This window comes from Drosophila grimshawi, unplaced genomic scaffold (genome assembly GCF_018153295.1).
Source record: "Drosophila grimshawi isolate 15287-2541.00 unplaced genomic scaffold, ASM1815329v1 contig_1377, whole genome shotgun sequence".
Taxonomy (NCBI): domain Eukaryota; kingdom Metazoa; phylum Arthropoda; class Insecta; order Diptera; family Drosophilidae; genus Drosophila; species Drosophila grimshawi.
Window position 1 is genome coordinate 14,604,957 of NW_025062900.1, and position 24,599 is coordinate 14,629,555.

Consider the following 24,599-nt stretch of genomic DNA (forward strand, 5'->3'; position numbering starts at 1 on the left):
TCTCTGATAAGTCAGCTGCGAAGTTAAATTACGCAGCTTGTCCGAAATTCAATTGAACTTAACTTGCAGGAGCCTTGCAAATCAGTTTTTGCTCTATACAGAATCTGGTGTATTCTTTAAGGCAGCGATGCCTTAAATTAAATGCCAACCACTTTTAAAGCAGCCTGCGTTGTCCGATTCGTTTTTTATTTGTTTATTTATTTCTTGCTTTTTACGCACACTTTGCCAACTTCCGCTTCCGGCGGCAAGCAAAGCAAAGCAATGCAAACACAGCCCACTCTCGACTTCTTCCCCTCTGCCCCTCACTTTCTGGCTGCTTTTTGTTTTTACTGGCATAAAAATCATTAAACTGATTTATATTCCGTTTGATTCCCTCGTTTTCCTCGACTTCGCGTCATGTGTGCCTGTCGCTGAATTTTTTCTGCTCTTTCCTCTCCTTCAAATGTATCCTACGCAATAGTCTTCTTGTGGCATATTAGCCAAATATTTAGTAGTGAACTCTGTTTTGAACATTTTTATATTTCTTTTGTTAAATTAATATTAATATGCGCGTAAATAGTTTATCATTTATTTATCTAATTGGTTGTAAGACTTGTTCCCTTTTTTTTTTTAAATCTAATTAAGTACATTTTAAGTATCTGCTGAACGCTTACTAAATTATTTTATATTATTATATTTATATTTTATTTTATATTTTCAATATGGTATCTCAACGTCGCGCATTCATTTTTGTTTCTTATTTCTTGTTTCTCCTTGTTCCGACGACTGAACTTGAGTTCAAGTTTGATAAAAGGGTCGCCTGACAGACCATGCCCATGCCCAGTTGCAGACCCATACGAAATTCGATAATTCAAGTCAATTTCGCATGTGTCGGGGTCGCTCAAGGGTTAAGTGATTTCTTTTGTTTTTCTTCTTTTTTTTATTTTTTGTTCATCTGCTCTCATGCTATGCATTTAGTCAACTGTAAAATAAAGTCGCATAAATACGCGCACCAAGCAGCAAGCACATGAAAAATTTAAAGTTTTTCCCAACAAATAATTTAAATATTCCACTATTGATTTTAATCAGAAATAAGCACATTCTCTCTCTCTCTCTCTCCTTCTCGCTCGCTCTCCCTTTATCACGCTCAGTGTTGGGTAATGCGCTGCAGGCTGTGACCAATATCAAAAAATGTTGACCCAAAATGTTTGCACAGTTGTTGCCTTCAGTTTGGTTACCCAAAATGTTTGCACAGTTGTTGCCTTCAGTTTGGTTACCCAAAAAAACAGCGCAATCGACCGGCGCTGCCCCGTCTCCCCATCTGGTCGTCTTCCTCCTGCTGGCAAGCCGGCCACCTTGAAAGGGTTGTCGTTACTGAAATTCAATTCAATTTCGTTGAAATGTTTTATTATATGCATTTTGTTGTTGCTGTTGTTGTTTTGGTTCTGCCTGATTTTAATGTAATTGCCGGTAATAGCTATGGCCTAACAAGTTATTGTTGTTATCGTTGTTTTTGTTGACTGTTTTTGTTCTTGCTATTGGCGGGTATGCCTAATGTTTGTATGATAATTTCTCGTATCCCATTTACACTTATTCCAAATTGAATTCTAATTTTAAATTAATTTTAATATGTTTTTTGGGGAGAATAGATATCGATATCAATTCGTATAAGCGATAAAAGCTGTGGAATAAATGGGGTGATAGTAAAAATGTGAATGAACTTAAATATATTTTTGCTTGTTCGCCACGTGTTAGAGTCTAAAAGTTAAAAGTGCGTTAGGTTAATTTAGCGTGGCCAATAAAATGTTCGTAAATTGAATGTATGTTGAAATGAAACACAAGGATTAAATACATTTAAATAAATACAAAATAAAAAATATATAAAGTGTGTGGCCGTCAAAAGTAAATTATATCTATTTATAAACGACATTTGCTCATTTTACTTTATCGCACGTGGTCACACAATTGATATCGATCTACATCGATATCTTCATATGCTAGTTATTTTATCTTCATATACAAGTTATTGTCTTATTACTACGTGCCTGTTATCGATATTACACGTGGCCTGCCACAAGTGTAAGCAGCTTAATATTCTTAAATGTATTTTCAAAAAATTGCAAGCGTATTAAATATTTGTGTTGCTGTAAATTTGTGTGAGAATTACAATTTTCAATGCGAAACTGAGACTTATGCTAGGAAGCGCTTCATTAGAATTATAATGAAACACAATAATACGTTATATATAAGAATAAGACGCTTCGACGATTGTACAATAAGACCACCAGTTAGAACCTTAACACTCAGTCAGTCCAAACTCCTTCATACCAATTGGGCAACGAACCTCCAGTTAAGTAAGCTCCTCCTCCAATCAATTAGTCACTTGACATCCCCAAACAAACAATTAATGTATGTCTGCCTTTCAAATGTTTTCATATCCTAAAGAGGATATGATGGTTTTGAGCAAAAGTATGTAGTAGGCAGAAGAAAGCATATATGAGTATATATATTCTTTATCAGGAACAACTGCCGAGTCGACTAAGCCATGTCTGTAAAAAAAGGAGCCAGAGATTTCAAATTTTGAATATAACTTCTCGTATAAAGCGCACAGATCGTATTTAATATATTTTATCAATGAATCTTCACCCTTCGCGAATATCGATGAACATTGATTTCCGATAGCTATAAAAGTTAGAATTTTAAAGGTGTATCTTTTCAATTAATATACAATATACGTTTTCATATCATTGATCAAATGGACAGATTTCATTAAAATCGGGTAAATTGTATTTAATTTTTACAGATAGGTTCAGGGTATCTCCTAGTAGAGCTCTCTCGACTAGAGCATTAATTTTCATAGGTTTCATAAGTGCCTTTAAAGTTTGTGTAGTGCATCAAGCATCGTCTTTGATAATTGTTTTTGATGTTGTATGAAAAATATGAGGGGGTAGACCAAGGGGCAGGCTGTCGCACACGCCCGACTCACGTGCCGGAACTGCCAACGTACTGATTTATTTATATAACTACGCCTATCTTATCAATTTGATTGTAATTGGCAACTACAACGCATATTGCACCTAAAATAGATTCCACAAAAAAAAAAACACCAAAAACTCAACCAATAATATTTCTGCAAGGGACAAAAAATGGCGAAAAAAAATAATCGTATGAATTCAAACTGTTATTCCTAAACATACATATTTTGTAAATAAATAAGATTATTATTTCTGTACATTTATTAATTAAAAGATGACGAAAATCGATTTACTTGATAAGTGCCCCCGAAATAATCGAATACAAAATATAAGCGCTATTAAGAAAATTTTCTGAAGAAAGAATAGCTATCTTGGGTACGCCAAATATTATATACATTACTAGACCGAAATCCACCTTCCATTACTTTAAAGCTTATGGCTTTAATAGCTGTTAGCTGACTTTAGGTAAGCCCATCGTGCATTCTTTAAATATTCTTTTGGATAAATTTCCGATATTGCAAAGATTAAGGTGTTGGTAACGTATGAGTATGGATTAGATGTGTCTCTGCTTTTGTGTGTGTATTTGTGTAAGTGTGGGTAGTAAACACACATATATATGTAGATTTTTTTGTAAAGATTTCAAAAGCGAACAATTAAATTAATTGAAGAAAAAGAGAAAAGTCATCGCTTAGTAGCGGCAAGTGGCCAATGGCCAACATATCAAAAGAATAGAACAGCATCCCGAGCAGCAGTCAATAATAATATCGAAATGCATTATATTATCAGACATATAGTAACGATAGACATGACGATAAGGCACCCGAAAACAAGATTCTTTTCTTCCAGATTCTTATCGGCCCACTGGTGCTACCATATAAAAGCGGGTGCCAGTGGCGACCATGTCATTTGTGTGCTTTGTGTAAAATCTTCTGATAGCCCAAGCGAACACACATTAGGAATAGTTTTCCCCACTCTCAGTCCATTAAATATGAGAGCTCATTACGGTATGGAACGACTTTAGCACCAACTTTAGCAACGATTTAACTCTTTACCTTTCTACACTCTTACAGTCCTTGCCTGCCTGGCTCTTCTGGTGGCCACCACCAGTGCTGCCAATATAAGACCTTCGGTTGGAGCTGTGAACAACCAGCTATACAGCCGATCTGTTTGTTTAAACAAGCTCAACGGATTCCGCGGTCTGGTTCCCGGCAGTTGCTCCAAGTACTACGAGTGCCAGAATGGTGTAGCAGTGGAGACCGCCTGCTCCCGTTACTATGACCCAAAGGTCCAGGGTTGTGTCAACTACAACACCGGATGCGTTGAGATAATGCAAACAGCAGCAATTGGTGGAGGCTCTGGTACTGCCGCGCAGCCATGTGCAGATCCAATAACCACCACTTGTACCCCACCCGTGACCACTCCTTGTGCAACAACCACAGCCACCACGACTATCCCGTGTGCACCAACAACACCTCAAACAACAACCTGCACAATACCAACATCAACAACGACAAAACCAACAACAACAACGACAAAGCCGACAACAACGACAAAAACAACAACGACAACGACGACTACTACCTGCACAACACCAACGACAACAACGACAAAACCAACAACAACGACAAAACCGACAACAACGACAAAACCAACAACAACGACAACGACGACTACTACCTGTACAACACCAACGACAACAACGACAAAACCGACAACAACGACAAAACCAACAACAACGACAACGACGACTACTACCTGCACAACACCAACGACAACAACGACAAAACCAACAACAACGACAAAACCGACAACAACGACAAAACCAACAACAACGACAACGACGACTACTACCTGTACAACACCAACGACAACAACGACAAAACCGACAACAACGACAAAACCAACAACAACGACAACGACGACTACTACCTGCACAACACCAACGACAACAACGACAAAACCAACAACAACGACAAAAACAACAACAACGACAAAACCAACAACAACGACAACTACTACCTGCACAACACCAACAACGACAACAACAACAACGCCAACGACTACTACCTGCACAACAACAACAACGACAACAACAACGACAACAACCACGACAACAAAAACGACAACAACCACGACAACAACAACGACAACTACTACCTGCACAACACCAACAACGACAACAACAACAAAACCAACAACAACGACAACAACAACGACAACAACCACGACAAAACCAACGACAACGACAACTACTACCTGCACAACACCGACAACAACAACAACGACGACAACCACAACGACAACAACAACGACAACAACAACGACAACTACTACCTGCACAACACCAACAACGACAACTACACCAAAACCTACAACAACAACATCAACTACGACAACAACCACGACAAAACCAACAACAACGACAACTACTACCTGTTCAACACCAACAACGACAACAACAACAACGACAACAACAACGACAACGACAACAACCACGACAACAACAACGACAACAACAACGACAACTACTACCTGCACAACACCAACAACGACAACAACAACAACGACGACAACCACAACGACAACCACAACGACAACCACAACGACAACCACAACGACAACCACAACGACGACAACAACGACAACAACAACGACAACTACTACCTGCACAACACCAACAACAACGACAACTACTACCTGCACAACACCAACAACAACGACAACTACTACCTGCACAACACCAACAACGACAACAACAACAACGACAACAACGACAACAACAACAACGACGACAACCACAACGACAACCACAACGACGACCACAACAACGACAACTACTACCTGCACAACACCAACAACAACAACGACAACTACTACCTGCACAACACCAACAACGACAACAACAACAACGACAACAACAACAACGACGACAACCACAACGACAACCACAACGACGACAACAACGACAACAACAACGACAACTACTACCTGCACAACACCAACAACAACAACAACGACAACTACTACCTGCACAACACCAACAACGACAACAACAACAACGACGACAACCACAACGACAACCACAACGACAACAACAACGACAACAACAACTACTACCTGTACAACCCCAACAACTACTACCTGCACCACAACTACCTGTACAACCCCAACAACAACTACCTGCACCACAACTACCTGTACAACACCAACAACAACTACCTGCACAACTACTACATGCACAACACCAAAAACTACTACCTGCACAACTACTACATGCACAACACCAAAAACTACTACGTGCACAACGACTACACCCTGCGCACCATCAACACAAACAACTACATGCGTAGAAACAACAACTGTATGCGGTGAACCAGTAACCACCGCATGCCCTTCAGCAGCTGGCGCGAAGGTAGGACAGTCATCGGTGCATGTGAGACCCGCCTTCAGACCGTTGCCCGAGGTGTTGGCACAGACAATGCAAATGGCACATTCGTCGACTAAGGAAATGAACATGGAACTCTACTCGAGCTATGTGTGCCGCAATAAGCCTGACGGATTCATGCTGGCCTCCTTGACCAGTTGCACTGACTACTACATTTGCCGGTACGGCAAACCCCTTCAAGTTAGCTGCGGCGACAAGTACTTCAACGCGCTGAAGGGTATCTGCGACCTGCCCGAGAATACACGCTGCGTGCAGCCGAAGGCTTAGATTTTCACTCAATGACACCGTTCGCAGCATTAGAGCGACTTATCCACCAGATGACCAATTCTAATACAATAATATAACGCACATGATTCGTGCTTATAGATTTAAAGTAATACCAATGCAAATGCTAATACAGGCCTTAAATATTCCAATCAGTTTGTGTTTTTACTTCATCTGGGTATAATATATTCGATTTTAGGATTATCTCATAAGTCGGAGTCAAAGCGTGGCCGGATCAGAAAATTTTTTTGATTACCAAGTTTGATGGACCAAACTCACCAGTTATGCATGTTATTATGCTCCTTATAGTAGAGCAAAATATTATTCATTTCGGTGGGACCAAATCTCCTAATGTAAAAGCTCATGCACAGTTTTCTTTCAATAGGCGTATTTTTTTGGTCACAATTCCGAATAAATTAATTATCAATTAAGTTATCTACTCTTATACTCAATGCTAAAACAGACCTTTCAAAGTGATATTAATTTTTACATTTGAAAGCATCACAAACAGATTTCTATTTTGTAAAAGTTGTGACTAATACAAATCGGTTTTGTAGCCACATACGCAATGCCTTTAGTACAACTACTATGGTTATTATTCGACACAATTATGAATACATGAACATTAATTGTCCATGTGATTAGAAATTCAATAAGTTTAATACCGAAAAGTTCGTCATTTCTTTGCGGCTTTTATTAATACAACAGATAAGTTTATTTTCGTATACTTTCACGCTTCACAGCACATTGACCCCATTCCTATCAAAGTGTCATTAAAGTCAAGTGCTCTCTTAGGTGGGGTTTATCGACATTGTTAGTGGTTATTGTAATATTAATGCAAATTTTGTGTCAGTAATATTTGGAATGACAAAGTGTCTGCATTTCGTTACGAATAAATTTCCAAGTTCAGTTTGTGAAGATTTCAAGTGCGAACAATTAAATTAATTGAAGAAAAAAAGAGAAGTCATCGCTTAGTAGCGGAAAGTGATATCGATAAGATAAGATGTATTTGCCCAATCGGCAACATATCAAAAAAATAGAAAACACATATCGAACAGCATCCCGGGGAGCAGTCAATATCAAGGTAATATCAAAAAGCATCACACTATCAGACATATGGTACTGATAGACAAGCCGATAAGGCCCCGAAAAACAAGATTCCTGCCCTCCAGATGCTTATCAGCCCACTGGTGCTACCATATAAAAGCGGGTGCCAGTGGCGACCATGTCATTTGTGTAAAGAGCTTTGTGCCAAATCTTCTGATAGCCCAAGCGAACACACATTAGGAATAGTTTTCCCCACTCTCAGTCCATTAAATATGAGAGCTCATTACGGTATGGAACGACTTTAGCAGCAACTTTAGCAACGATTTAACTCTTTACCTTTCTACACTCTTACAGTCCTTGCCTGCCTGGCTCTTCTGATGGCCACCACCAGTGCTGCCAATATAAGACCTTCGGTTGGAGCTGTGAACAACCAGCTGTATCGCCGCTTTGTCTGTTTGAACAAGTTCAACGGATTCCGCGGTCTGGTTCCCGGCAGTTGCTCCAAATACTACGAGTGCCAGAATGGTGTAGCAGTGGAGACCGCCTGCTCCCGTTACTATGACCCAAAGGTCCAGGGTTGTGTCAACTACAACACCGGATGCGTTGAGATAATGCAAACAGCAGCAATTGGTGGAGGCTCTGGTACTGCCGCGCAGCCATGTGCAGATCCAATAACCACCACTTGTACCCCACCCGTGACCACTCCTTGTGCACCAATCACAACTACCTGCATCGAACCCGTGACTACCCCGTGCGCACCAACAACACCTCAAACAACACCTTGTACAACAACTACCTGCACAACACCAAAAACTACGACCTGCACAACAACTACCTGTACAACACCAAAAACGACGACCTGCACAACTACTACATGCACAACACCAAAAACTACTACGTGCACAACAACTACATGCACAACACCGACAACAACTACCTGTACAACACCAACAACAACTACCTGCACCACAACTACCTGTACAACACCAACAACAACTACATGCACCACAACTACCTGTACAACACCAACAACAACTACCTGCACCACAACTACCTGTACAACACCAACAACAACTACCTGCACCACGACTACCTGTACAACACCAACAACAACTACCTGCACCACAACTACCTGTACAACACCAACAACAACTACCTGCACCACAACTACCTGTACAACACCAACAACAACTACCTGCACCACAACTACCTGTACAACCCCAACAACAACTACCTGCACCACAACTACCTGTACAACCCCAACAACAACTACCTGCACCACAACTACCTGTACAACCCCAACAACTACTACCTGCACCACAACTACCTGTACAACACCAAAAACTACTACCTGCACAACTACTACATGCACAACACCAAAAACTACTACCTGCACAACTACTACATGCACAACACCAAAAACTACTACGTGCACAACAACTACACCCTGCGCACCATCAACACAAACAACCACATGCGTAGAAACAACAACTGTATGCGGTGAACCAGTAACCACCGCATGCCCTTCAGCAGCTGGCGCGAAGGTAGGACAGTCATCGGTGCATGTGAGACCCGCCTTCAGACCGTTGCCCGAGGTGTTGCCACAGACAATGCAAATGGCACATTCGTCGACTAAGGAAATGAACATGGAACTCTACTCGAGCTATGTGTGCCGCAATAAGCCCGACGGATTCATGCTGGCCTCCCTGACCAGTTGCACTGACTACTACATTTGCCGGTACGGCAATCCCCTTCAAGTTAGCTGCGGCGACAAGTACTTCAACGCGCTGAAGGGTATCTGCGACCTGCCCGAGAATACACGCTGCGTGCAGCCGAAGGCTTAGATTTTCACTCAATGACACCGTTCGCAGCATTAGAGCGACTTATCCACCAGATGACCAATTCTAATACAATAATATAACGCACATGATTCGTGCTTATAGATTTAAAGTAATACCAATGCAAATGCTAATACAGGCCTTAAATATTCCAATCAGTTTGTGTTTTTACTTCATCTGGGTATAATATATTCGATTTTAGGATTATCTCATAAGTCGGAGTCAAAGCGTGGCCGGATCAGAAAATTTTTTTGATTACCAAGTTTGATGGACCAAACTCACCAGTTATGCATGTTATTATGCTCCTTATAGTAGAGCAAAATATTATTCATTTCGGTGGGACCAAATCTCCTAATGTAAAAGCTCATGCACAGTTTTCTTTCAATAGGCGTATTTTTTTGGTCACAATTCCGAATAAATTAATTATCAATTAAGTTATCTACTCTTATACTCAATGCTAAAACAGACCTTTCAAAGTGATATTAATTTTTACATTTGAAAGCATCACAAACAGATTTCTATTTTGTAAAAGTTGTGACTAATACAAATCGGTTTTGTAGCCACATACGCAATGCCTTTAGTACAACTACTATGGTTATTATTCGACACAATTATGAATACATGAACATTAAAACCGAAAAGTTCGTCATTTCTTTGCGGCTTTTATTAATACAACAGATAAGTTTATTTTCGTATACTCTCACGCTTCACAGCACATTAACCCCTTCTTATCGAAGTGTCATTAAAGTCAAGCGCACTTTTAGGTGGGCCTTACAAATAAAACATAAGGGAAATTTGTTCGCCGGCGAATGTGACAAAATAGCCAACAAAACTGCCCACAATACGCTTTAAGGCTTAGCGGCCAATGTATTGCATACTATATATTAAAGGATGTTTGCAGACCGTTCATTTCTGTTTTACTTTTATAGAGTTAGTTGCGGCCAAGGTTTGTGTATTAAGGGCTTTGTTAACGTGTTTGGCCAATGTAGGCAACATAGCCAGCAATAAAACAGGCGCTGGCCACTTTTTGGGCGATATCGCAACTTTGTGACTGCTTAACAAAATAATTAAGCCCAGAGATACATATACATACGCCACGCCCACACCATTTAGAGTCGAACGTTACTTTTATGTTAATTTTCAGACGAAAACTTTTTAGTAGCGCGAAACCGTGAAAGGGTTTTGCAGCTTAAAAATGATGGCAGAAAATAAATAACGTGACACAGCATGAAAATTGCTGGCAAATAGGCAGCTGGAGACGTTCTGGGTGCTGGTTAAGCGCAACAGGAATGCGAACAGCAAAAGGCTAAAAAGTAAAACCAAGCACAACACACCCACACCCGCACACACACACGCCGAATACGCCATGACTTTCACTTTCTTTGCAAAGCGAACGTCGACATTTTTCGCCGCCAGCCTTCTGCCACGACATATTGTTAAGGGGGTGAGGGTGGGGGAAGGGTTGGGGCGGAGGGACTACGTTCGTTGTATGGGGGCTTGTAAACAAGGTATTCTGCATTGCTATGGGTTTAAGCTAACAGACACGTTAAGACCTGGATTTGTGCAAGCTTAGAGGATTCATACTCCTTTAAAAACTTTTGGCAGATCTAGACGTATCGACCGAAAATAGATTTCTTTTACTATTAATCGGGCAGCTGCAATTGATATAAAATAAGCAAATTAAAAATAGATTTTATTTACTTAATTTGATTAACCTTAAAGAAATAATAAAATAATATAGGTAAGACTTACTGAAGCGCCTGCAAATGTAAAAGATATTTATCTTAAAATTGGAACCGTATTATTTACAAATCTGAAACGTTGAAAGCAAAAAATCTTTTGTTCAGCCCAATAATAAATAAACATTGCTATTAGCCAAGACAGTACGAGTTTTATTTAGCGCTATAATTACAGCATTCATCTGGAAAAAAAGAAAGTTTATACTTTTATTAATCAACAGCAGATCCAATTCGCATTCATTACTCCCACTACTACTGCTGCTGCCGCTGCCGCTGCTGCTGGGTTGCATGCTGTGCGCTTTTGCAAATTTTTATCGCATACTTTGAAGCGTGGACTCCCACGGCGAAGGGCAAATTGCTGCGAGGGCAATGAGAACACCAGTGTGGCATATAGCAGAGCACAATTGCTGGCACTGCGGGCGGCTTTTACCGGTGCTAAACTCTTCACCCGAAACACAGTCAAATAAACAATGAACACAAAGCACGAGAAATTTCGTAATAAAAAAATCACATACGCACACAACATACATATGCGAAACGAATCTCGCAACTTCGCTCGCGTTTTCTTTGGCGCCTTTTATGTTGGCAACGGCAACGGCAACGGCAATGGCAACGGCCTGCGTTAAAATGAAATCCGCTTTACCTATTGCACCTACACTCGACACGATTTCGCGCTCCAACCCCCAAAACTGGCAAGGAATTCAAATTACGAGTTTTGTTTACAATCGGACCCGTAACTTCCTCATCCCCCCAACCAAACTCTAACGACAACTCTTTGCACACGAGTTATTGAATTGCGTTCTGGCGCCACTCATCTGACGTCACAAGCTCCCGGCCCTAAAGCCTGCACTCCGTTTACGACAGTAAAATTTTTATTGGCAACGCGAGCTGCTTTGTTTCGGCTGCAATTTTCAATTTGCCTAGCACCCAAAATGGCTCCACCTCAAGGCCAAAGACGCGGCCCATCAATTTGGAACGTATATACGCAGATAGTACCTATATACATGTATATATGGAGATACCTACCTTTTTGTTAATGGTTTACTTGCTGCCCTTCTGCAGAAGAGCATCCAGGAAAGAAGTAATAACATATTCCAATAGATTTCAGATGCAATTGTTCCTAATTTCCTTCCAAAGTCTAGCACGTATATAATCCGAACGGCCAACAGGATGGACCCGCTGGACCATTACCCTTGGGCCCACAGGCACACGGACCACAACCTCCGCAAACACCCCAGGGTCCACACCCGTAACTGGGCCCACAGGAGCCCCAATATCCATAGCCGCCACAGCCATATCCACACATCTTGTATTAGCTTTTTATCGTGCTGCGTATATTTCAACCAAGTTCTTATTATATTCATATTATAGGATAAAACTTACCGTTGCCTCACAGAAATAGGAACGAGAAAAAAATTGATATACTTCGTCTTAGCGCAAAAACGTTGCTGGAATTGATTTGGAAATATATATATATTTTTGTGCTATTATATGTAGTACTTTCATCCGATGTGGCTAAGACGAAAGTGCTATAAATAATGAGGCTACAAGCTCGGAGTTGCTTCAAATCGAGTTCATAAAAAGCTGTTCAAATAAACGCCTACTAAATTCAAATAATAGTTTACGCAAGAAATATTTAATAGATTCCCACTTGCACACCGGAATCCAGCTGTTGGCATCTAATTTACATTGTGAATTAATAATAAACTCTCCGATTCTTCCTAAAAATATATTAAGTAAGATATCTGGAATATTAAAATGATGAAGGGTTTAGCTACTGTTATAAAGATTGTGAATACCAAAAGCGTTGTTCGTAAATTGGAGAATATAACACGTTCTACCAGTTTTTGTTTAAACAAAATAATGTATACTGTATATCTTCTTATATTTTCTTATAATAATATATTTGATTATTTTGTGTACTGATTTAGCAAGCAGTTTTATTATAGCTTGTATTCTACAGAGCACAACTGTAACCAATTCAGTTGCAAGCTGAGACTTGAGTATTCAGAGAGGTGGGAGGCGAAGTCTAAGAAAATCAAGAGAAGCAGCGTGTAATTATTATACCTGAAAACTCCTAGGGGCTTCCAGGAGCTAACGGTGTCAGTTCTTCTTCTAGCAGTAGCAGCAGCAGCAGCAGCTGCAGCAGTTTTTACGACGTCATTAACCCAACAAGTAGCTTCCGTTGATGCCACTCGGTAAGGGGGTGGCATCAGCCTCGCCAAAACGGGTTACAGGCAGACACTGAGTTGCACATTCCGGCAGCAGTAGCAGAAGACGCAGCAGCGAAGTCAGACAGTTATGGGCCTGCAAGTATGCAATGCGAAATTGCTACGGGAAAATTGTTTTGGAACCAGAGAGACATTTTGTAAAACTCATAAAGCACTGCACTGAAGGGGTGTGGCGCCGAAAATGGGGCATGCCACGTTGGTATATTTTTTGGAACTGGCATGTTCTTTTCTTTTAAACGCTTTTCATGCTTGCCGACATGCTAAATCTAATTTCTACAGTCACTGAACTTAAGATAAAGAGCGAAACAAGTCTTAAAGTTCTTTTAGTGACCATTCGGGACAAATGGGCTGACAATTAGCTGATTTATTACAGCGCGACCTTCAGTTTAAAATATACAGCTGCATACTGTGAAATTTATGTGTAATTATCTGTATATCGATTCGCATAATTTGCTGCCCTGCAGCAGCGTATAATTTTTAGAATTTAACACCGTTTTCATGACCCAGCAACTGGAAAGTCATCTTTGTCAGTTTATAGGCAAAAGTTTTACAGCATTGCCTACAAATGATGGTGCCCCAACCCCACTTGCTGAAACATAAAACTTGGCTAATGAGCCGCTAAGCAGCAGCCGCGTGGCAAATAAGACGCCAAAGGGTTAACACCAACTAGAAAAGCAGCAACAACAGCAGATGCTGTGCCATAACAATTATAAAACAAAATGCCGCAGAGCCATGAAAATCAACGACTTAGTCGCACTTGGGCAGGCACCAAGACGTAAAATTTAATAACACAATCACAAATTGGCTCTGGGTCTTAAATTTATGAAATTTAAATTGAACCAAGAAAGAGGAAAAAGCTCAAATCAAAGCCACCCACCCGTTGTGACGGTGTGTGGGGTGTGCGGATTGTGAGGGTGGCCAGCACAAGGGTAACATCTGTGCATGCGCTTTTTCTTTCGCCCCATTCTGCCCTGGAAGTCTCTGGGGATAAATTAGTGGTTTTGGTCTCTAATATAGTCATCGGGAAACATTGTCGTCTTGCGACATTTGTCACCCCTAGCTGCCTCACTGATTTAATATTTATTTTATTAATAGAAAATTAACATAAAAAAAATTGCCGAAATATTTTGACACTTGGCACTTCGCATTGCCCTAACGCCTTGCTGGCTGGTTTGGGGTTGAGTGTTTGGTGTTGGCTTCCCAAGGGTGGCTTGTTATTATTTTGACACTTGCCAAACAATTGGCATGCGAAATGAAAACCCAGCTGCCTTAAAGCAGCAACACAAGCAACAACAGAAGGTGACAAGCCAAGCAAAATTTTATTATGGAATTTTGTAAATTAAATATTTACTCGACAGCTGTGCGAAGATCTTAAGATTGCGAGCAGTTTGCACTGTCTTGATTCAATATTGAGCTTTAAAATAATTCAATTTAATAGCTTGCCGGTTAAATTCCTTAAAAAATATGCTCTATAGTCCGGTTGATGTTCGAAAATGGGCTGGAGAGATATATAAAATGCTGCATGTCTTTCACATGTACTTATGAAATGTTAAGTAAATTTTATTGAACCTAAAAATAATACGTTGAATTGTATAGTATTTTTTTCATGTGTCAAAGCAACTTTTAAATAATATAATATCATTGAAATCAAATATTTTCTTTTCTACCTGACAAATTCTTTAAAAAAAAAACACAATTTCTAGTTTTATTCAGGACGACAAAGAGTAAGAACTTCCTTACATTGATTTCCTTTTATTCAGCCCACTTCAGTTGCAGCGCAATTAGCTCGGATTACAATTAGGAACCTAACCAAAGTCAACAGCATTGACAATGGCAGCAACAACAGTGTTCATTTTAAAATGAAAACAAGTACAAAAAGCAAAGAACAAAAAAAATAAGAAGTGAACTAAACGAGCTGGCAGCGCAAAAGCGCGATGAACGCTGTGTCACTAATTCAGGTAATTTGTCACTTTATTTACATTTAAAATGAATGTTGTTCTTGTTGTTACAGTTGTTGTCGGTGGTGGTGCTGTGACTTGTTGTTGTTAAGCGAGAATAGCGAGAAACCGAGAAAACCAATTTTCATTTTCATTTTGTGGCCAACGCAGCGCACAGAAGACAAAACAAATGACTGACTGACGTGCGGGACGAAAGGCAACCGAACGAACGGAACCCTTTATCTTAGACCCACCGCTCCCCGCCTCCCAACGACTGTCGAAGTCGAAGGACAGGCCAGCAGGAGCAAAACCAAGAAATGCGATTAACATTTGAACAGTGAGCAAAAGGGCAGCGATGCGAAGCCTTTTGTGGTGGCCGGCACGTAGGCTGACGTTCCACACGGCGTATGCTTAATTTGAATGAAGTGGCAACGTTGTTAATAGCACTCCGCACAACCCTTTTACCTGCACAGGTGCTCTGCTTTTAACGATGCTGTTTACTTTGCATTTAATGTGACAGGCTGCCAAGGAAAAGAATTAGAATGTAAACCAACCCGGAGAAAATGTTGGCACAGCAAACATTGTTAAAAAGAAATTGGCTAAAAATGTTGCCTACATAAATGATGACAAATGCAAAAATAACGACGAACGAACAAATTACAAGTTACTATTTAATTAAAATTATACAATATATAAAATATATTCTTATATGTTCTTTTTAATATAATTCATATGTATCCTTTTTTTCAATATGTAACCAAGAAATCGAGTACAAATATTTTCACAGTTTTCTTTACACTAACAGCAAAAAGAACCGAAATAATTGAATTTCTGTTCAAATATTATTTGCAAGATTTTATTTTAATCAAGAAAATATATATTTGAATACAATTTTCTGTGTCTATCTCCTTATTGTGTCCTTCTTAACCCCTTTAAGAAGTCTGTAATGAAAATTTCAATCAGCCGAGCGACTCGACATCACCGACATTTATGAGCTGCTTGTAACATAAATTCTAGCGAAAAGCCAAGCTCACACACACAAATATATATATATATATATGTGTATGTATATATATATATGTCAGAATTGTAATCCTTGCTTGCTTCACTCCTATCCGGCTTTTTACATGTTCTTTGCTACCTTTTGCCATTGCCACAAATAAAAATAAACACACGTGCGCTGTCTGGTTCATTGCCAAAACGTGTGCTGAAGCCACGCGTCTCACATGATACCGCATAACAATGGCAGGTGGGCGTTATAGGGTGTGTGAGGGGGAGGTGGGCGCGGTTTTTGTCAAGCCAAAGACAAAGTGCCGCCACAATTATAGTTGGGCGGCAACAGCTCGCGCAGAGATGGGCACATAAATATTTTAAACATGTTTACCTTGCCATATATTGTAGCCCCTACTTCCACTCCATCTCCCTCTGTCTCTCTCACTCTCTCTCTCTCTCTCTCTCTTTCTCTCTTTGGGTCTGCATGTACTTCAGACCACGTACGCTATCAATGTCCAATCTTGGCTGGCTCCTTACCACAGTTCCACATGGTATCCACACATAAAATTCAACAAATTTTGCAATGCAGACGCAAGATGAATTTATTTGCCCAGTTTCAATTTTTTCTTTTCTCTTTTTTTTCTTCCATAATTTGCTTATTTTATTTGCAATGATTTGCTTGGGCCAAGTGCACTTGCTACAGTTGGCAAGTCTGCCAAAAGATTCCACTTATTGCTGGATTTTGCTACATTTCCTATGTATTTTGTTTACTCAGCCCAATGTAAACAATACGATTAAATGGTGCACTATGTGTATTCAAATAAGACTTTTGAATGGGTTATGTCACTCGTAAAACTACAAAAGGCTTGTGTCCTTCGTGTGTACGGATACACACACTGTTTGTGTGCCCTGTGTGTATGTACATATGTGTGTAAGCTAGGGTGTCTATAATGGTGTTACAGTGAGCACATTGAAGGAAAGCCATTTACATACTTAAATGTATATCAGTTAATTGGGTACAAAAATAGAATTTATTAATAAATATATAAAATATATGAATTAATATATACAATTCTTATTAAAACAATTTTCAAATTTATTTATAATAAGGGTTTTTAAAAGAAGGATAGCCGTCAGATACTCTTTAGTAATAATATGAATAGTATTATTATTATTTATCATACACTAGGAAGTAACCGAGCTTCTTAGTCGTAGCCCACTGTGCATCAGTGTGTACGCATGTCTTCACTCTATTGTTTATATTGTTTTAATTAATTTCATTTTGAGACTTTCTGTAAGTAACACGCACCACAACCTCCAACCCTTGCCCGAGTCCCTACCCCTCCCGCCCCCCTCTTCCGATCCCTAGCCCCAATTTCAAGCAGCCGCGCGTTATGCTCACGTGTGCAGAAATTATATCGCTCGAAGCAGCTCTTTGAGCAAAAGCAAATTTTTGAGTGTTGAGTGTCGAGCGTTGAGCTTCGACCGCAAGCCAAGTTGTGTGTGCTCTGTTAAGTGTTGAACGGTTGCTGTTCTCCATTACTCCCCATTATAAGGGTGTGGGGCGGTCCAGACAACAGGCCTTTAGAAATGGCAGCCTCTCGGCTGTTGCCACTATACTTGTGCAATGAAGCGTTGGGCTTTTATAACGCCAACAGTCAGTTAAGAGGCTGAGAGACTAGAATAGCGGGGCGAGCGGGCGGGACGTAGTCAGTCATTGAGAAGCTCTAAAAAGCTGCAAGAAAATTCTTAATTTAGGAAAAAAATACAAATATATATATATATATATATAGAAAAAAACATACTAAAAACAGAAATGGAAAAACCTCTGCGTAATAAATGAAACGTAAAGGCAAAAAATGAAACTTAACAACTCGACGTCGCGATGGCAAGTGGGAATGGGGAGAGTGGAGAATGGGGAGGGGACGGTACAATCGTTGGACTGGCTGACTGGAGGGATCCGACAGTTTTCGGTTAGGACAGACACTACTCCACTCCACCAATCCGGGCACTGAAAGCTTTACGCTCCACTTGGCTGCTGCTTTGATTCTCACGGTTGGTTTTCATTTGAATGCGCCCATCCCAGCTGACAAGCCAGCAACGCTACTTCCTACCTGGTCGCCCGTCCTGCTGTTCGTATCTTTCAGATACTTAGATACGTATATATTTTAATGTGCGCTTTATCAACAGCTTTAGATAGCGGCGACCATGGAACGTAACGTACCCAGCACCCAGCCATTTGTTAGACTTGACTGCATCGGCTGCTGCTGATGATGTGGGTGTGGCAGGTGTGCCAGCCGGGCAGTTAAACAGTTGAACAGGTGGGCAGATGGGTAGTTGGATAGATTGGGTCAGCCTGTTCAGGGATTCGTGCTGTGCTTTTGTTGCCTCGAGCGAAAGATTTTAAGTGATTTTTCTTTGACTTTTCATATTATGGATGTCAAATTTATCTTGATTGTAAGTTTTCAGCATGTAGTTGGCAGCACTGTCAATCAACGCAAGTTGGCAGTGCTATTCACTTTATATTCAATGTTTTGGGCATGCGATCGAGCCAACAGTCTCACATTTGTTTTAAGCACTGTTCTGAGAAAACTGTATAGTGGTTAAAATGTAATTTTTTGTACAATATATGGACTTATATATATACTCCGAAGCAGTCGCCCTAGGCTTCCTGGCTAAGACTATGCTATCTGCAATGATGTACTTTGAAGATTGCTTCTCAATGTCATCGGCAGAGTTCGCTATTGACTATAACTAGTTTATTTAAGTAATTTGTTTAGTCTACAATGTCATTTCAATAGACTGGAAAGCATTTTCAGTTTTCTTTTTTCATTTTTTCTATACAATATTAACTCGTAGCTCAGATTCGTTCTCAGGAATTGGCACAATTGTTTGCATCAGACGAGTTGGCAGCACCCTCTCTGCTTGTATAATTAAAAACTTTGGAGAGCTTATCCAACATACATATGCGACAAGCTCACACCTAGAATGGCTTCTGGTGTTTGGTGGCTGGTGTGTGATGCCTTGTGAAGCCGTATGCTGTCAGAACTGTCACAAAAAAGACATTTTGCTGGCTAATTACAAATTCAAATTAAATCACAAGTAATTAGCTGAAAGTCAAAGCCAATGTTAACAACAATGTGAAAGGTGCTCGGGTTTGTCGGAAGGCGTTCTGGAATTTGACAACATTTTATGATTTACAAACGCTATGAAATGCGCCTAAATGGTCTGTTTGTTTGTTGTTTGCTTTGCTTTGGCCTTTTCAAATGGGACGTTACACACGCCCACCCATCGGTGTTGTGCCAAATGAAAGACATTAAAAATGACAACAGGCAGCAGAAATGCCGGCAAAGGTAACCAAAATGACAGAGCGGGCGACACATTAAAATACATTTTTAATGTTGATGTGTTTTGTATGGTGGGCGTGTGTGCAGAGTGTGTGCTAACCTGCCACGCCTACATTTGTGTGGGTATTCCACAATTTTGGCTCGTTTATACAACTTTTGCATGGACATGTCTCCGGCTACCTCCAGCCAACCATCGCACTCCCTCCCCCAACGCTCGTACGTTAGAATTGTAATCAAAATAATTAATTTTATTGTGATTTCGCTGAATGTTAATCAACGGACTCGCAATAGAAAGCAACAGAAATTTGGGGGCGGCAATATTTTTTTCAGTATTTCACATCTTGTTAGCTTTTGAATTATTGTTATGGCATTCTTTTTATAATGGATTTTAATTTCCAGTTTTAGCATATCAAGGGGCACATAAAAAGAATAAGCTTCCGCTTTCAGTAGTCTTTAATTACAATAATTTATAAGATTAATATAATATATATAATGGAATATTTTTTTCGACCCTTTTAATAATTCATCTTACTTTACGATTGCATTTCTCTTTAGTCTCTTAGCATTTTGCATTTAAAACGGAGATAAAGTTTCGTATAAATATACAACATTTCAATGCAGATTCAGAATAGATGATCATAATTAGGTCGGAAAAATATCCTTGGGCCAATGACATCCAGGGGCGAATGTATTTGCTAGAGGCCTATCTCATTGACCTAATGGTTCTTATGTAAGCAAGCTGAGTTGAGCTGATCTGTTTCTGTGTTTTTCTTATAGGGGCTTGGGTGATGAACTGGAGCAGCCCATCGCCGCCGCAATATTGACTAGACACAGGAGTTCTCTTTAATTTCACAATTAAAACTAAACATCTGCTTTTAATTATGATAAGCATGCATCGAGTATTTTAACGAGAAGGGAAGGGGGTTGCTGTCTCACAAATCAACGCCAACATTAATTTTCATGTATATCATGTAATCACAAGCGCCGCAGCTGTTGCACAAATTGCAGCCTTTAATTACTATAAAAAGTCTGCGGCATTTACCATATGTCAACAGCAAAATATGATGTATCTTCAAATTGAAACAAGCACTTACAAAGGCATAGCGCCAACCATATGAGCTCTCTGCGATTATGGAATGCTGACAATGAGGAAGATAAGCAGCGTGCTCAAATGCCAAAGCTGTGAATACTTTGGTCTGTGCTTGCTGCAAATTTCTTCATTTTGTGAAGGTCTGGATCTCATGCAATTTTATATACTGATCAGACCTAATTATAAATGAAGACTAAATCACATATCCCTTCTTAACGTTATTTTCCTTGTTACTACGCTTAAAAATTTGTTTGCTGATGTGGTTCTTTAATGGGATTCCTCAATTTTTGCAATGAATGTTGGACCATTTAACATTTTATTTTCCGTTGATTTAATATATACATAATTTAATTTTTTGAATTTAAATTTAATTACTCACTTTTAATTGTATGTAATATAATTTGATATTTAATTAAAAATCTTTTTAATGAGCTGTGAACTGTTCTCAGTACACATTAAATAAATAAATGAATACAAAAGTAATAATATCTTTCGTTGAAAACATCTTTCACAAACTCGTTAACTAAAAAGTAATATTCACTTATTAGAATGGTTCTTACGACAAATTCCTTTATAGCTAACAAATGTAAATAATTATACAAAATAATTAAGTTTTCAACTGATACCGCTCAGAATACTCTCCAGTTATAATTTAAGCGTTTCTAGAAAGACATGCGAGTATTTTCTTAAGTTTTTCAATGTCAAAGTAACTATTAGGAAAGGTATATCGCATAGTGCTTCTAACTGTTGTCTTTATGTTTTGCTGCTACTGCTGCTGTTGCTGCTGTATGAACCATTTTGCTCATTGCCATGTGGCAGTTCTGCCCGTTCCCAACTCGCTTAGTGCTTGTTCTTTTTGCCATAAGCTTTGCATAACTTAAGGCGCAACAGGAAATGAATGAACACGCCCCTCCGACTGGCTGAACAAGCGAAACCAAACGAAACCAAACCAAACAAAATGAAACGAAGCGCAAGCGAGAAAAATGTTGCCATGGCACAGTTTTTCCATGTACTTAGCACCCATTCCATCTAACGCTTGAGAGTGGGAGAGAGTGAGCTATAGTGCTAGAGGGAGGGTGCGAGTGAATAATGGACGGACGGTGGGGGTGGTATATGCGCCATATCCAAAAACACAAATTGCTCCTGTAATATCAATTTAAAGCAACGCTCCAAAATTACGCCTTAAGTTATGCAAACGTTCTGTGTTGCGGCTGGCAAACAACTGAAAATGTGAAGGACAAAAACAACAAGGACTTGAAACATAAAATGAAATTTTCAGCTCGGCTGCCATTTGATTTTTATCCTTTTATTACTTTTATGCATGTTTGTATTTGCATTTAATTTGTGAATCAATTTTAATTAACTGCAAAATGCTGATAACTTGAACTTGTGGCTGACAAAAACTTTCTGCACATCAAATTAATTTTGAAATACATAAATAAAAAACTGCAAAAAAAAAAACAAAAAATTAAATAGGTAAAAGATAACTGATAAAATACCTGAGCAAGTGAAGAGTCTGAGGGAGGCTTGTGCGATGAGTTCAAACACACAAACATGCAACCTCCCAGCATAACTTTCTTTTTGTGGAAATAACTTTCTTAATATTTTGTTTTATACCTACATACATACATATATATATATATATATATATATATATATATATATATATATATAAGAACGTATGTACATTTTGGCCTTTGCTTGCTTTCGCCTGTTGTCTTCTTATATTCATCTTTATCTGTATCTTTTGCAGTGCTTCCTGTGCCATATTTCCTTTGAACTTTATCTTTGTTGTTTGCCGTTTGTTATTGCTATTTTCATATATAGCACAACAAACATTTTCAACTTTTTCCGCTCAAGTTTATGCAAAGCATTTCAAGTCCGACCACCACCACGAGAAACCTCACCCCTCCGCCGCTGATCATCCAACACATCCAAAGTTTACCCTGAAAATAAGACGAAAAAAAAGCAAAATGAGAGCGCCAAAACTTTTTGTTACCTTTAAACAAATTGTCCCTTTTTGCGGGCTTCGTATGTGTGAGCCGCTGTGTGAGTGTTTGGGTGTGTGTGTGTTTCGACATCGACATCAGCAACAACAACAAACGAAACTCAACAAAAACAACTCGAAAAGCGCATTACAAAAACCCGGCTAAGCAGGATATGCTCACTTTCAGCTTGTGTTGGTTTTACTGTGTCCTAGTGTGTGTGTGTGAGTGGAATTATTCTTGCCATATTTCCGTTGATGTTTCTACTCAAAACTTAGCCAAGTTTTCTTTGGCCCTATTTTGTTTTATTTAGGCATTTTTAAGTTTTTTTTCGGCCTGGGGACGAAATTTTCTAAGCAGTTCACGTTAATGTGTTGAACTTATCAGATACTCTATTTGAGGGAAAGAGTACATTCATTTATGCCTGATCATGATTAAAATATATTCTAAGATATTACAGGACTAAGCTATTTGTATTTGATTATCTGAATATTTGATTGCTTTTACTTTGACTTTTGAATATTTGTATTATCCTAGCACTACAATTTCACATTCGAATATCCCCAGATTTATTATATTGTTTTGCATTATAAATTTTGTGTTTCTTCCTTTTAGTTTTGTTATCAATTTTCATCACAAGATTTACTATGCTCGTTACGAATCTTTCAATATTTCGAGTACATTAAGTTTATTGGAATAAATAACTTTAGACTTGCCCAAGATATAAAAAGAAAATTTAATGACAATAGGAACCAAAGATTTTAAGTTAGGAAACACTTAACTTCACATTAAGGGCATTCTATTTTGATAATCTGGAGCAGGATATGTGTTAGTCGATCAGCTGACCAAAGTAACAAAATTCTCTCATTTATTTCGATGTACTTTTCACTCTTATACGAAGTTTGTGTTTTTAAATGAATACCTCGAATGTATATTTGTACGCCTAAGAGTCAAACTAACTTTCAAATGAGATAGATGGATAGATGAATAAAGTTATGCAGCAGCTATGCTTCGATGGCTTAAATAAACACAGATATGCTTTGGTAAACCGATATGCCTTGACGAAATTCATCAACAATTTTACAACACGCTTTGCCTTTAGATTGCTAGGTTTATGTGCTTGACCGACTTTTTCATGCATTTTTTGTTGGCTTTGGCCAAAAGCAAAAAAGCAAAAAGCTCAAAGCGAAAAATCAAGTAGCCGACGCGTGAGCTCAGCTATTATTAAAAATGCAATGCTATTAATATAAAATAACACACACTGAACCCGCTCAAAGCGAGTATGGAATAAAGGGAAGGGCATAGAGACAGAGAGAGAGAGAGAGAGAGAGGGAGAGAGAGAGACAGCGAGAGCTTCACAGTTGCTGGACTACGTTTGGATTAAAACTACAATTAAATTCGCATAAAACAAAATATCCTGCGGTTCTTTTTATGTGTACGCTTGTAATATAAATCCTTTGGCTAATGGGAGCCACATACACTCACACACACACACACACACACATACACTTTCACTCTCTCCTGCGTTCACATGTTTTCAGCATTGGTAAAAGCTGCAAGTGCCACAAGCTCGGCTAAAGCTGCTCACAGCAGGCGGTGCCTTTGTCCCGAAATGGGGGGAAAACACAAAAAAATATAACTCGAACAGTGAAATGAACTGAAAAAGCTGCAAGGACAAACGGACACAGAAACAGAGACAGAGACAGAGAGATAGAGATAGAGGGGGAGA

General features: G+C 39.2%; 1 protein-coding gene and 2 long non-coding RNA genes across 4 annotated transcripts; 2 read left to right on the forward strand and 1 right to left on the reverse strand.

The window, feature by feature from the left end:
- Positions 1-3,942: 3,942 nt before the first annotated feature.
- LOC6562173 (mucin-2) lies at positions 3,943-9,554 on the forward strand. The gene is made up of 3 exons (XM_043214387.1): positions 3,943-3,958; positions 4,025-6,664; positions 8,065-9,554. The coding sequence occupies exons 1-3, from the start codon at positions 3,943-3,945 to the stop codon at positions 9,552-9,554; spliced, it is 4,146 nt and encodes a 1,381-aa protein (XP_043070322.1).
- A 1,865-nt stretch (positions 9,555-11,419) lies between these two features.
- Positions 11,420-12,822, reverse strand: LOC6562172. The gene is made up of 3 exons (XR_004365098.2): positions 12,671-12,822; positions 12,314-12,615; positions 11,420-11,469 (listed from the first exon to the last, which is right to left on the reverse strand). It is a non-coding gene; the product is annotated as an uncharacterized LOC6562172 (long non-coding RNA).
- A 2,368-nt stretch (positions 12,823-15,190) lies between these two features.
- On the forward strand, positions 15,191-16,130 carry LOC116805291. Of its 2 annotated transcripts, none has more exons than XR_004365102.1 (3): positions 15,191-15,242; positions 15,289-15,476; positions 15,530-16,130. It is a non-coding gene; the product is annotated as an uncharacterized LOC116805291 (long non-coding RNA). The 2 variants fall into 2 exon arrangements; XR_004365103.1 differs by having other exon boundaries at positions 15,216-15,242; positions 15,304-15,476.
- Positions 16,131-24,599: the final 8,469 nt, after the last annotated feature.